Below are 14,435 nucleotides of genomic sequence, written 5' to 3'. Positions count from 1 at the left end.
GAGTCTTACTATAGGGCATACTTGGGAATTAAAGTTTCGCCGAGAGTCACTCTTAAGCAGCTAAGTTTGGTACATATTTTGGGGAGACAACTTAAGAGAATTCCTTCTGTTCCCCACAGTTTTGAGCACTTGAAAACAAATTATTTGCATCAGATTAGCCCTGTAGTGTAGTTGGCTATGAAGTGGGCTTCTGACTGCAAGGTCAGCAGTTGAAAACCACCAGCCACTCCTCAGGAGGAAGATGAAGCTTCCTACGCCCGTGAAGATTACAGTCTCGAAACCCCACAGGGCAGTTCTGCCCTGTCCTGTGAAGCCTCACTCGGTAAGTGGGAATCAACTCAGCGGCAGTGAGAGAGCTCCATGGGCATTGATTATGGATCCAAGTAAAATGAAAATTTTGATAGCTTCAATCTTTTCTCTTTTATGGTGCTGCTTATTGGTCCAGTTGTGAGGATTTGGGTTTTCTTTATTTTGCAGTGTACTCCATACTGGTATGGTAGTTTTTGATATTCATCAATAAGTACTCCAAATTCTCTTTGCTTTCAGCAAGCCGCTATCTGCATATCACAGTTTTAACAAGCCTTCCTCCAATCTTGATGCTATTTCATATAGTTCAGTATCTTAGATTATTTGCTTAGAATACAGATGGAATGAATACAGTGAAAGGATACAACCCTGATACACACTTTTCCTAATGTTACACCATTCAGTATTGCTCTGTTTGAACGACTGCACCTTGATCTATGTACAGGTCCCACAAGAGCGCAGTTGTGTTCTGGAATTAAGTTAATCCTTGTTGGTGTTACATGTTGTAATGTCTTTTCTTCGACTTTGTAGCTTGTCCTTCCAATCAGTCTATGGTGTCTTTCAGTGAATAGAGGTTCTTGATTGTATTGCATTTGTATTCATTGCCCTTGGGTATTTTGCTTGGGGGGGGGGGCGAGGGGGGGGCGGAGTCATGCTTTGAAATCTTTCCCATCTCAACATTATGAAAGCATTCTCTCGGATTTTTAAGTTTTGCTCTTTATGTTAAAATTGTTGGTTGTCTCAGCCAAAGAAATTAAAATGTGGCAAACCTTTACCAAAATGTGATACATTGTTAGTTAATATAGATAGCTCACACATTTGCAGAATGCCCATTAAGTGCTATGCCAAACATTCAGGAAACACAGTGTCAATAATGGGGTAATTGCATTAGTGGTGAAAACACAAGCATATACAGTCTCTTGGATTAATGATGAATATTTTAGGAGATTTATTTTAAAAGCTGCTTTCCCCCTCACAACCTACATCTCACTTTTGAGTGGTGCCTGTGCCACCCACTAACCCAGTGGTTCTCAACTTTCCTAATGCCGTGACCCTTTAACACGGTTCCTCATGTTGTGGTGCCACGCTCCCCAAAACCATCAAATTATTTTTGTTGCTACTTCATAACTGTAATTTTGCTACTGTTATGAATCAGGCGACCCCTGTGAAAGGGTTGTTCGATCCCAAGGTTGAGAACCACTGCACTAACCTTTAAGATAGAGACCCACTGATTCCTGACTGAACCTGAGTGTGGGCTTCTAGGCTTCTAGTAAGTAATAAAATAGTGTGGACTTCTAGTAATACAGTAGTGAAGAAAGAGGGTTTGTTTAATTTAGATTTGTTTTCAGCTTGTATAATCTTTTCTTTTGTTAATTGTAGAGGTAAGTATTGTTCTTTCTTACCTTCCTCCATTTAGAGGGGCCACTACTAGTTCAGTTGAACTTACCTACTGTTGAGCAATCATGTTGGCCAGTTTAACTTTCCATCCACTTACTATAATCAGTCACTTCCGTCATAAGGACTGCAGTGAATTACAGTGGAACTCTGACTCGTTTTTCATTATCATATTACATTTAAAATTGGAAGTAGCAACACGATGTAACCTGATTTCATTTCCATAGTAATAGATGGGTGATCGTGGTTTAAAAAAGCAAAGGAAAACCAAACCCTTTTCCTCTTTCTGACTCAGGACAGCCCCATCACCCTGAAGCAGTTTGCTCTTCTTCATTGTGCTGTTGGGTGGGTTAATGGTTGGCCCCACCTGGGACCTAGGTGGGCTCTTGAGTTAGTCATCCACATTTAGTAGATCTAATTTCCTTTCTGAAATTGAGTGGTTTGGACTAAATGACCTCCAGGAATTGCAGTTCTTAGGTGAATGTTTCACATGGAAACAGTGTCACACAACAGATTTCTGTAAATACTGTATTTTTTGTGTGAATGTTTTTGAGGATGGCCATTTTGTCCAAGACTTAAAATGAAACTCCCTGCCATCTAATCGATTTAGATGTAGAGTAACCCTATATGCTAAGGTAGAACTGCCCTTGTGGGTTTCTGTGAGTGTAAATCTCTATGGGAGTAGAAAGCCTATCTGCGGCTGGTAAGGTTTTGAACTGCTGACCTTGTGGTTACCAGCCAACACAGAACCCACTATGCCACCAGGACTCTTGTCATTTTTTGCAGAAAAGGTTATTCAGGACACTTAAATAACAACAAACAATGATATTACTAAAACTAAATTAAACAACTTACTTATACTTAAGGAGCCCTGGTGGTATAGTGAAGTACACATTAAACCAACATGTACTTAATGTTTTAATCAAAGAACCTTGGTGGTACAGTGGTTACACGTTGGGCTGTGATCCGCATAGTCAGCAGTTCAAAACCACCTTGGGAGAAAGATTAGGCTTTCTACTTAGGTAAAAAGTTACAGTCTCGGAAACCTACAGGGAGTCACTATGGGTCAGCATTGACCGGATGGCAGTGAGTTTGAATTTTTGAATGTTTTATCAATACTTCTGAATTCAGACTAGTCACATTTCATGTGCTCAAAAGCCACATGTAGCTGTTAGCTCAGCCTTAGACAGAGAGGTCTTAAACTTATAATTTAGGGTTGTAAACAGTAAGTTGTGTTACAAGATTGGTATGTTGGGTATGAATATATGTGTGTGTAATTTTAGTTACAGATTTCTCTAATTGAATACAATATAGACTACTTAAAAACATTTTTTTTCTTTCTCTCCAAGGCCCTTCCTTCTTCCATGATTATAGTAGCAGTTTATTGTCCTGTGATAGCCGCTGTTTTCATTGTTCTGAAGATGGTCAACTACCGACTGCACGGAGCGCTCGATGCTGGGGAAGTTGTAGACAGGAGTGTGAGCGAGTTCACAGATCAGCGAGCCAAAGCCGAGCAAGGCAGCTGTTCAACTAGGAGAAAAGACAGTAATGGACCAAGGTAAGGAAATCTGTTACACAGTGTAATGTGGATTATTATATATGTGTAATGATGTGGTTATTGTTTTGTACGTACTCTGTTTGTACGGTTTTAAGGTTTTGTTGAGTCTTACCATAGGGCATACTTGGGAATTAAAGCCACATCCTGGGCCTCAAGTAATACATGCTAAGTATATATCATTTGTCTATGTTTGCTTTAGGACATTTCCTAAAGACAATGCTAGGAGGTCTTTTGTTCAGAATATTGTATTTCAGATACCCATCTATAGGTAAGATGCTAGTATCTTAGTTTGTTCTTATTCACTGTTGTATAGTCTACTACTATAGGGATAGACTACATTTTGCCCATTCGTTTTGACAGGCATTCAGATTATTTCCATGTTTTTTTACCCTCATAGCACTTTATGAAGGTGCTTCAAAACGTTTGTGAAAAAATTCTATTATACCATTTCATCATGAGCATTTAGAAGGCTCCCTGTGTAATAGATGTCTCCTGGTATATATGTGTATATATAGCAGATGTAAGTGGGTACATAGGATATTTTAGTTTTATTAGATAGTTCTAAGATGCTTGCTAAATTATTACAATTTTCACTCTTACATGTAGCATATAAAAGTCCTTATTATTCCATATCCTCATCAATATTTTATATTGTTAGCTCTTTTGAGCTCTGGTGGTGTAGTGAGTTACCACAAGGTCAGCAGTTCAAACTTGCCAGCCACTCTGTGGAGTAAAGATGAGGCTGTCTGTTCCTGTAAAGATTTGTAACCTTGGAAGCCCTCAGGACCAGTCTCCTCTGTCCTATTGGGTTGCTATGAGTTGGAATTGACCGGATGGCAGTTGGTTTTGTTTGGGGTTTACATCTTTAAAAATTTGCCGGTCAGGTAAGTGTAAAATGGATCTGATTGTGACTTAACATTTTATATAACTAGTGAGGCTTAGCATCGCATCATATGTTTATTGTTCATTTAGTTTTTCTGTTCTTCCAAGTGCCTGTTCATTGTTTAGTTTTCTTTAGAGCTGTCTGATTGATGAATAGGAATTCTTTATATTCATGATACTGTTCCTTTACTGGGGTGTGAGCCTCATGGTTGGCCATTCAAAATGACCGGCAGCTCCTCGGGAGAAAGACTGGGCTTTCTACTGCCATGAACAGTTCCATTCTCGGAAACTCACAGTAGGTGAGTTTGAGTTGCTATGAGTCAGCATTGATTCAGTGTCAGTGAGTTTGAGAGTTTATTCCTTTATTGATTATGTATGTTCTCATAGTTTGTAGCATGTCATTTCTCTTTAAGGGTTCATTATAATAATTTTTGTTTATGATTTGTGTGTTTGTGGCTTGCTTGAGGTTATTACCTTATATGGTCTTTTAGAGGTTTTATGGGTTTTTCTTTTCATCTTTCAATTCTACTCAGAATGTGTTTAGTGTATAGTTGCAGTTAGGGACCTCAGACTTATTATTGTTGTTTTAAAATATGTGAAAAGCTGGTTTTTCCCAGTATTTGTTAAATAGACCATCTTTTCCTTGGTGATTTCCAGTACTCTCTAGCAGAACGCAAGTTTCCATGTATAGTAGCAGTGATGTTTCTGGGCTTGCTGTTTTCTTGATGTTTGTCCTTCTGTAAAATGACTCTTGATATCTGGTGGGACTGGTCCCCTACATTGTTTTTTCCCCGAGGACTGACTTTATTCTTCTCTTTGATATGACCTGGAGAGGAGCTTGGTCGTGCTGGCGGGAAACTTGGAACTGCTGACCACAAGTTCAGGAGAAGGATGAGTCTCTCTGCCCCTGTAAAGATTGATAGCCCGGAAACCCAGTAGAGGGTTACTTACTTTCAGTTGGAATTGACTTGAAGGCAGTGGATTTGGGTTTTGTGTGTTTATTTGGCAATGTTTATAAGAACTTAGACTTTTTATTGCAGTTGTATTGAATAGGTAGATTCTTCTCGTGAAAATTGATATCTTTATGATATCGAATCTCTTCAATTATTTACTCTTTAATGTTTTTCAGTAAAATTTTAATAAAATGTTACTGTATCTGGTATTTTTCTTCATTAAAGGGCTTGCATAACCTTTATTAGATTTATTGAATTATTTTAGTTAGGTTTTTCAGACAGTTAAACTTTTTTATAATGCCATTTTCTATTTCTTTCCTTAAATGTGGCCATTTACTTTGTGTTTGACAACCTCGTTAAATTCCCTCATTAATGATAATGTCTTATTTATAGGGTATTTCTTGATTTTTCTGTAAATGATAGGTTTTTTTTTTTTCTTTTTCCCTTTCTAGTTCTTACACTTATTTCTTGTTTTACTTCTTTCATTGGCTGTGACTTTCTAGCACATGACTAAATTAAAATCATATTAGTGAACCATCTTCACTTAAAGTATTTTAAGTTTCACCATTAAATATGTTATTTGCTGTAGATTTTTGGTTTGACATCGCCTTTGTCTCAGCTTCCCATCTGTTCTACAAGAAAGAAATTAATAAGAAAATACCACTATTTTTATTGCTCGACCCTACTTCGTACTGTCTTCTCTGGCTTTTGGTACGGTGTAGGCTGCCAGTAGCTGCTTGGATGACTGGAGTGGGACGACTGGAGCCTCCTGGTTTTCACTGGCCTCTCGGGTACAGCAGTTAGAGTGTGCGTGTGTCTACTTTACTTCTGGGTTTTAGGGGAAGAGTCACAGTCATCATTCTCTGTTATACTGATAATGCTTCTCTCATGGGAATTAGCTCCCTGAAGGTTAAGACTGGAATGCAAATATTCTGGAGACAGGTCGTGTTTTCTCTTTGGCCGTGTTAATAATGCTTGGACAGTGCAAACTAAGGATCATTAAGTTATATGCAGCTGAGTAATAGTCTAACTTTTCTGAGAAAGATTTAGTCTAGCTAGAGATTGTGTTTTCACCTTATACTGTTGTGAGCATCATTGCATTTGGGGTTTTATTTGTAAATTTAGTATTGAATGGTGCCAGGCAGTTTCTGATGAAAGCCTGAGCAGTTAACGGTACTAATAATTAACAAGTTAATTTGTGACCTCTCCCTTGATTCGGAAAGACCCCCTGTTGTTTTTCTGTCTTTCCCTGGACCTGTTTTCGTTTAGCAGATGGGGAAATTAAGGCTTAGAGTAGAGGCTCCCTGAGCTTGGTGTACTGCTTACTGCAGTAGACCACTTTTCTTCTGTGAGAATTGTAAACCACTGTACTTCCCAGGTATGTGTTGAAATCTCAATTGCTGAAAACCTGCAAGTCTTGCTAATAAAGAAAAGTCTTACTCAGCCAGTTCATACGTTTAGCTATATTTAGGACATCCACAGCTTGGCTAAATGTCATACTATTGAATTTTTTTTGAAAAGAGAGAGGTAAGGACATTTTGCGGAAGGATTTTTAGTATCAGGAGCCGTCCATTTTAGTCCGGCATTTTTGTTTCCACAATATCTCCCTTCTTTCCATTTTCAGTATTGACCACTGACCATTAATTCTAGATCAGTGGTTTTCAACTGGGGATGATTTTTGTCCTCCCAGCACTGTTAGGGTTTCTCCAGTGGGTAAGACCTTGGTTCTTGGCTTCTCTCGATGAAAGCCTGCCGGCAAAGCCCGTTTTGTAGTCCAAGTGGTTTTTTATTAAGGAAAGGACCAGTTGCAGGTTTTACAGTCTCAAAGGGGTTCATCACTAGACGTAAGCACCTGGTGGAAGAAAACACCACATGTGCGGAAGTTGGCGGGGGGGGGGGGGGGGGGGCGTGGTATCCCAGGGACCAAGGGAGCACAGGGCAAGAGGGCACAAGAGAGCCTGCCAGAGTGTGCCCCTGCCTATTTCTAGCTTCCCCTCTGGCTGGGGGAAGGCGTGGTTGAAGGTATTAGTTGACCCCATTGGCTGAGTTTAGCCCACTTGGGTGATGTCATGAGCCAGGGCCTAGTGTGGGCTACCTAGGTGTACCTCCCACCTGGCCCGGGGGCTTGAATGTGGGCATGCTCAGTTTGGGGGTCTTCATAGGTGTCCAATGGTTGGCTGATTTCTTTCCAACTTCCTCTGTGGGAGCCTTTGCAGGCATTGGAGGGACAACCCCCTGTCCCTGACATTTGCCATTGCCCGGAGACATTTTTGGTTGTTATAACTAGGGACACTGCTATTGGCATCTTCAGGGTTGAGGTCAGGGTTGGTGCTCAGCATCCTGCCATGCATAGCACAGGCCCCACAACAGAGAAACACTGTGGCCCACAATGTCAGCCGTGCTGAGGTGGAGAAATCCTGTTCAGATACTCACTTTTTCTCTTGTTTTTGAACTGGAAAGGGGTCTTCATTGTCTTACGTGTTGAAAGATAGTGTGGTTTGTTAGAAAGAATGTGGGCTTTGGAGTTGTATAGACCTGTTGGTGAAATCTTGTCACAGTCTTTACTGACAATAAGTAATGTGCATTCATTATAATGTGGAACAACAGATGTTTAACAGCCTTTACTCTCTAAAAGCTGTACCAGTGGCAAGGCGGGGAGAAAAGTCATATCCTTGTCAATGAGGGTGGCGCGCGATGGAGACCCAATGCCCATCTCTAGACAACTGGACATACCTTGCAGAGAGGGAGTGGGGAGATGAGTTACTTAGGGTACAGTATAGCAATAATGAAACTCACAACCTTCCTCTAGTTCTTGAACGCTTCCTCCCCCCAACTACCAGGACCCCAGTTTTGCCTTGCAGACCTGGTTAGACCAGATGATGCACAGCGGTGCGGATGGGAGTTGGAAGTGCAGGGAATCTAGGACGGAGGAGCCTCTCGGGACCGGGGGCGACGGTGGCGATACCAGGAGGGAAGGGGGAGGTAGCAAGGGGGAATGGATCACAGGGAGCCGCGTATGGCCTCCTCTCTGGGGGACGGGCACAGCAGGGTGGGTGAGGGGAGGCGCCGGACAGTGTAATGTAAGATACAAGAATAATTTATAAATTATTAGGGGTGCATGGGGGAAAGGGGAGGGGGAAGGGAAGGTGGGGGGGAAGGAAGATGAGCGGATTCCGGGAACCCAGGAGGCAAGAGAATTTTGGGAATGATGAGGGCAACAAATGTATAGATGTGCTTTACACAATTGATCTATGTATTGTGATAAATTGTATGAGCCCCAATAAATTGATTAATTAAAAAAAAACAAAAACAAAAAAAAATTGGGGAAAAAAAAAATTGAAAAAAAAAAAAAGCTGTACCAGTGGCTTTGTTTATGTTGCTCATTCTCCTTAGATCTTAGGTAAGTTTTTGTACTTTCTGATTTTCCATTTTAAAAATGAGAATAATGTATTTAAATAGTAGATTTTGCAGAAGATTTCATAAGAAAATACAAGTAAAGCACATAATTAAATATGAGGGAATTTTAAAATGCTTGTGGCGATATGAAAAGATAATGGAATTTCTCTGAACATTTTAAAACTCCTTCACATTTATTAATATTTATTACTAATAATGATGCTTTACACGCTGATCATAATAATTTGAATTTGCTAGCAGAAGTGATATATAAAATTAGGCGAGACCGTCCATCAGTTACCGTGGTACATCCACACAATGGAATATTATTTGGCATCAGAAGGAATGAAGTACTGGTGCATGCTACAACATGGATGGCTTTGAAAACATTTGAAATGAAAGAAGCCAGCCATGTGAGACAATATGACCCCATTCATATGTGAAGGGTTCAAAATAGGCAAATTTGTCAAGACAGATATTAGTTCTAGGGCTGGGAGGGCTAGGTAGAGATAGATAAAGGGTACAGGTTTCCTTTGAAGTGATGAAAATGTTCTATAGTTGACTGATACTTAGAGTCGTATATGTCAGAGTATATGGGGAACATTCAGACTGTTCACACTAAATGGGTAAACTTTTTATGTGAACGCTATATCAATAAAGCAGCTACGTGTATATTTCAAAACTAGGCAAGCTGAAGTGCTCTCTCCCTTCTGTAGTGTGTATTTCACTCCTTAATCTTCACCTGGCCTGTCTCTTGATTCCCTGGGATCTGATTTGGAGAGTGCATTCCAGTCTTCCATATAACCATCTCATTGCTGGCCACCACCACTTCATTCTGGTTGCAGCTACCTCTCTGCACTGACAAGGTGTTTTTCAATTTATACAAGTATTTCTCATCCTGATCTGAATAGCTTGTGTGAACTAAAGCTAGGCAGCCAACAAACAAATGTCTTCCACTTTTCTCATATGTGGGCAGTGTGTTCTGATGTGGCCATCGGGTTTGTGATTGAGTTCTAGTGTATTCTGTTTCATAAATGGATAGCAAGGTAGAAAGGCACTTTTCCTCACTGGACCTCCCCTAGAGTTAGGAACCTATTATGCAAACAGGGATATAATATAATTAAGACACCATGAATAATAAAAAGACACTGGAATTCTAGCTATGTTAGTGATAAATGCTTAAATGGAAGGTATGCTTGCACACAAATTCATTTTTTTCATTTCTTTTGATTGCAGCTGTCAGAGTACACAGCTTAAATCATCATAAGGGTTTTATAGTTCATGTTACTGAAAGTCTGTGTGTGACTTGGAATCTGATTGTGCTATCATGGATAGTTTACTTGCTTATTGTTGTAATATCTTATTGTTATGGATTGTATCTTCTTTGTTTCCACATTTTGAGCATTGCATGTTAAGTTGAATGGCTACTATACAGAAATAAAGAAAATTTTGTTACTTAAAGCCACAGATACCACTTTTAATAAAACTTGGATTAATAAAAAGGTTAAATTAAAAGACATTAACAACTACAACTACAACAAGACACTAGAAGTCTGTGTGTAAAGGAGGCCCTCAGCTGTGGCAGTGTGCAGCGTTAGGAACAGACACTGTGTTCCTGCATCTTCTCGTTCAGCCAGGCTCTGTGCTTCTCCAGCCTCTGACTTCTCAGTCAGGCTCTCCGCCGGTGCTTGTAGAATGGCTGCAGCAGGCCCAGAGGCCTGTGTCTTCTCAGCACAAAGACCAACAGAAACAAAGAACTTTCCTGTCAGCAGTGGAGCACTCCTGGCCATAGTTGGCTCATGTGTATGCACTAATCCTTATGGCCGGCGACATGGGATCTGCTGGTTGACTTTGGCTGCTTAACATTACCCCAAAACATATGAGTCTAGGATGAGGCGGCTCACCAGGAAAAAGTTGGGGTTGCTCGGTCACATGTGGCTTAGTCAGACAGCCTTCTCTGGCACAGTAATATCTAATTACTTTCTGTTTGTAGTCAGCCAATTTCTTTTTCGCTGCCAGAATTGCTTTATGGCACATACCATAAAATATTTATTATGCTATAATTGTAATTAAGGCAAGTTTCTAATTTGGATTGGGCAAACACAGTTTGAGATAAGAGAGTTTTTAAATATTTTCAAGAAGTGACTTGATTATAGAATAGTCCAGATTATCAGACTTAGAAGTGAAGACTGATTATTACTTTTTCAAGGCTCATTTACACTATTACAAACCATAACCTTTTAGTTCAGATATCATAAAATTACAAAAACCTAAAAAAAAAATCACTGGTGTTAGAATGACAGTTACTCCGTTTTTCCTCGTTTCCTCCCAACAGTGATCCTGGTGGAGGGATGGAAATGTCTGAGTTCACTCGAGAAGCCACACCCCCAGTTGGTTGCAGTTCAAGAAATTCTTATGCTGGGCTCGATCCAAGCAACCAGGTGCGTTCTGCCTTCTCCCTCCTCCTGCTCATGGTCCCAGAACTCTCATGTCTATAGCCATGGGTTGATGTTTGGGTTTATCATTTATTGAGTGTTTGCTAATAACATCTTTTGTAAACTTACTTTTAACTGATTTTTCACATTAATTCCATTTTTCCCTTGTTTCTTTTCCGAGCATGTATTACATGTTCATTGTTTGGGAATATCATTTGAGAAAGACTGTGCTGGTCAATTCCCTTATGAAACTTCTGCCCTCTCATTTACCTTCATATCATACCCCTCAACCCCTGCCCTTGAAAACTTTTTATTATGAATTAAATGAAGTTTTATAGAGCAGAACGTGGTGTTACGTTGAGCAATTCAGACACATTCTGATTCAACTCATCCATTGTAATCCTCTCAATGTACCGTGGCTTATCCTAGTTGCTTCCCATGTGTCCTGTTTCCATTCCTCCTCCTTGCCTAACCCTCCGAACTTTGTCCTTGAGTAAACATGGCCTTTTTGAACTCAAATGGTTGTCTGTTCTACATCAGAGGTGAGTTCAGCCCTAGACCTGACAGGTAAAGGTCAAAGGCTTGGGGATCCCACCAGTCTCTACCTGACCAGTAAGCTGGTCTCTCTGACATACCATCCTTATTTTGAGGGGAGAGATGTCTGTGGTTATTTCTAGTGAAAACACAGTGAAGAAGTAAAACAACTTACACAAAATCCCACAGAGCCCCAGGTATTGATAAGAGGCCTAGAATTAGGACACACACCTACGTGTGCCAACTTTACTGCATTTATGCTGTGTAACTTTTACTTTTAACTTAAAATAAAAACTCTAGTATTATCTCAGAACTTGGCTGAAGCCTGCTGTGCTCCCAATCTCTCTAACTTTGCCTGTGCCATTGCTGCTACAGTTCTCTTTTCCTTCTGAATGAACTCCCTTATTGAGTTCTTCTTAACTCTCTTCAAATATCTCCCATACCAATCAAAGGCTCAGTTATTTCTACTTGCCTTTACTGCAAATGATTTCACTTCTTTGAAATAATATTCTTCCAGCTATTGGTAAGATAATGTGTGAGGAACTTGAGAGGGCTTCTCATAATAGAATTTTAAATCACCGTGGGCTTCAGTGGCCATTATTTCAGCCCTTTCATTAGCTAGAAGAAACTGTTGATTTATATCAGGATCCCGGCAAGCTGTATCATATCATCATACCTGTGGTAGTCACCTAATCTGGTGTCAATTTAAGGATTAAGAGTATAGGGGTGGAGTCTAGGCTGTCAATCTGGAGATAGCCAATGAGACTTCTGTGTGGACATGGTCATCTGCTGAGAACTCTGGAAAATCTGGGAATTCCTTCTTAGAGGCAGGAGACACACACTCTCTCTCTGCTACTCCCCGGGAGACATTGCAGAAGACAAGCCGCATGGATGCAACCAGACCTCGGAAGCTGGAAAAGCCACAGAGAGACCCCCGCCAGTGCTGAGATGTTTCTAATGACACTGGACCCAAAGACTTTCTACCCACTGTCCTGTGGTCTTCTGCATTTGGTGTCATTGCATGTGTTTCATGAGTCTGAAGTGGACTTTATAGATTGATATTGGAAATTTGGGCTAATATCGGACTTATGAACTTGACCTGGATTGAACTGGGATGTTTTCTCAATGTTCAATTGCTCTTGTATATAAATCTCTTTCTTAAACACATATGTGTGTTCATGGATTTATTTCTCTAGTCTACCCAGACCAACACAATATAGTTTATAAGTTTCTGTTGAGTAGATCTTCCTCTTTTGCACGCTGCTAGTACACTGCCTTGTGCTGAGTTGTTTTTCCATTGTGATTGCTGACTATCTGTAGATAATAGTCCTGTAGAACTAGACTTGAACTTAAGCTTCTCATGTTAACAAATGAGTAAGCACGCGTCATTGTTAGGTGGCTGCTGAGTCACTTCTGACTTGTGGTGATGCCATGTGTTTAGAGTCGGAATTGCTTCCGAGCGTTTTCAAGGCGCTGACCTTTCAGAAGCAGATCTCCAGGCCTATCCTCCAAGCACCTTTAGGTGGGTCTGAACCGCCAGCCTTTGGCTGGCAGTTAAGCGCTTAACCATTGGGGCCCCGAGACACTCCAGCAGACCTGATTCCGAACTCTTCAGTTTGTTGTTACGCTGTCTGCCTTGTCAGCCCTATACCATGTAAGAACGATGCTATGAAAAGACACCAGGTTTTATGAATTCAAGCCCTGTGCAATTTTCTCAGTGTATTTTGACAGGTTCACCTCTATTTGAGTTGCCTTTCATGATTTACACTTCAGGTGAATTGTGACATTTTTTTTGCTAATAGTTTGAGTAATGACTAATTGCAGCCTAGGACAAATGGGTCTTTTAAATTGTCTTCTTTCCCCAAAAAGCACATGGAGAAAGACATGATTTCAAAACAAAAACATCAACTGAAACATTGTCGAAAATAGTTATGACTTATTAATTAGGTCGAGACTTTGTGTGTGTGTGTGTGTGTGTGTGTTAGTTCCAGTTTTTACACTGCCAGTCTGAAGAAAGTGTTACTATTTTTGACCTATTTTTTCTATTTCTACTTAATCCTTCATATGGTAACACCTTTTGAATTTCCAATCAGTCCAGTTATCCCTTTTTACTGACAGATGCAGCCAATGTCAGATTATCCCACGAAGCCTGCTTTTTGCCAAACACCCTTTAGAGAACCACACCTTTACCTGTGTCCTCATTAGAATGGATGAAGGAGCACAGCAGAGGCCTCCCCCTCTGGAGGCTGCCCGGGGCACTGTGTCAGTTGGAACTCACCCGACTAGTTTTAGGAGGCAGCCCCATTTTGAAGCTATCGAAGCATGTGTACTCAGCGTAGCTTGTCTACTTTGGTTTTCTTCAAGTAGAAACTCTTGAATAAACATGTACAAATACTGGAGGCTCTCATGAGGAGCCCAAGTGGCATAATGGGTTACGCGTTGGCCTGCTGACTGCAAGGTCAGCAGTTTGAAACAACTAGCTGCTCTGAGAGAGAAAGACTGGGCTCTCTACTCCCATAAAGAGTTACAGCCTTGGGAACGCCCAGGGCAGTTCTACCCTGACTTACAGGGTCACTGCAAGCCAGCATCGACTCGCTGGCAGTGAGAGAGAGTTCTTTATTATGCCTTTGAGTTTTGGTGTTCTAGTTTGTAACAAAAGAAATGGTTGTCACGGATTAATTATTGTTATCCTTTAGAGGAGCTGAAATGAAGGCTTTAAAATTAAAAAATATATATATATATACACACACACATGTGTACATAGACATACATATTGACTGGTATTACTGATGAAGAGGTATGGTTGGTTTCCTGAACATAATTTTTCTATGGCACTTATACATTCTTATCATTAGGTATGTGTATTCTATACTAGGTAGTGAGCTTCTAGAACACAGTGCCTCTTTATCATTATTTTTATCTCACTACCTCCTTTTCTCTTCCTTTTATTTTCTCTCTTTTAATTTTCCCCCTTTG

The 14,435-nt window shown here is 40.4% G+C and overlaps 1 protein-coding gene across 1 annotated transcript in view; it reads left to right on the top strand.

The window, feature by feature from the left end:
- PCNX1 (pecanex 1) overlaps window positions 1-14,435 on the top strand; it is a 175,652-nt gene that overhangs the window by 32,541 nt on the left and 128,676 nt on the right. Inside the window, exons 3-4 of the mRNA XM_045288192.1 lie at window positions 2,985-3,259; window positions 10,826-10,931. Of these exons, the coding sequence (XP_045144127.1) occupies window positions 2,985-3,259; window positions 10,826-10,931 (381 nt within the window). The remainder of the gene's footprint in view (window positions 1-2,984; window positions 3,260-10,825; window positions 10,932-14,435) is intronic.

The sequence above is a fragment of the Echinops telfairi genome, unplaced genomic scaffold, assembly GCF_000313985.2.
Source record: "Echinops telfairi isolate 266 unplaced genomic scaffold, ASM31398v2 ScPeMD7_18;HRSCAF=68, whole genome shotgun sequence".
NCBI lineage: Eukaryota > Metazoa > Chordata > Mammalia > Afrosoricida > Tenrecidae > Echinops > Echinops telfairi.
This window is presented reverse-complemented; position numbering and strand designations above follow the sequence as displayed.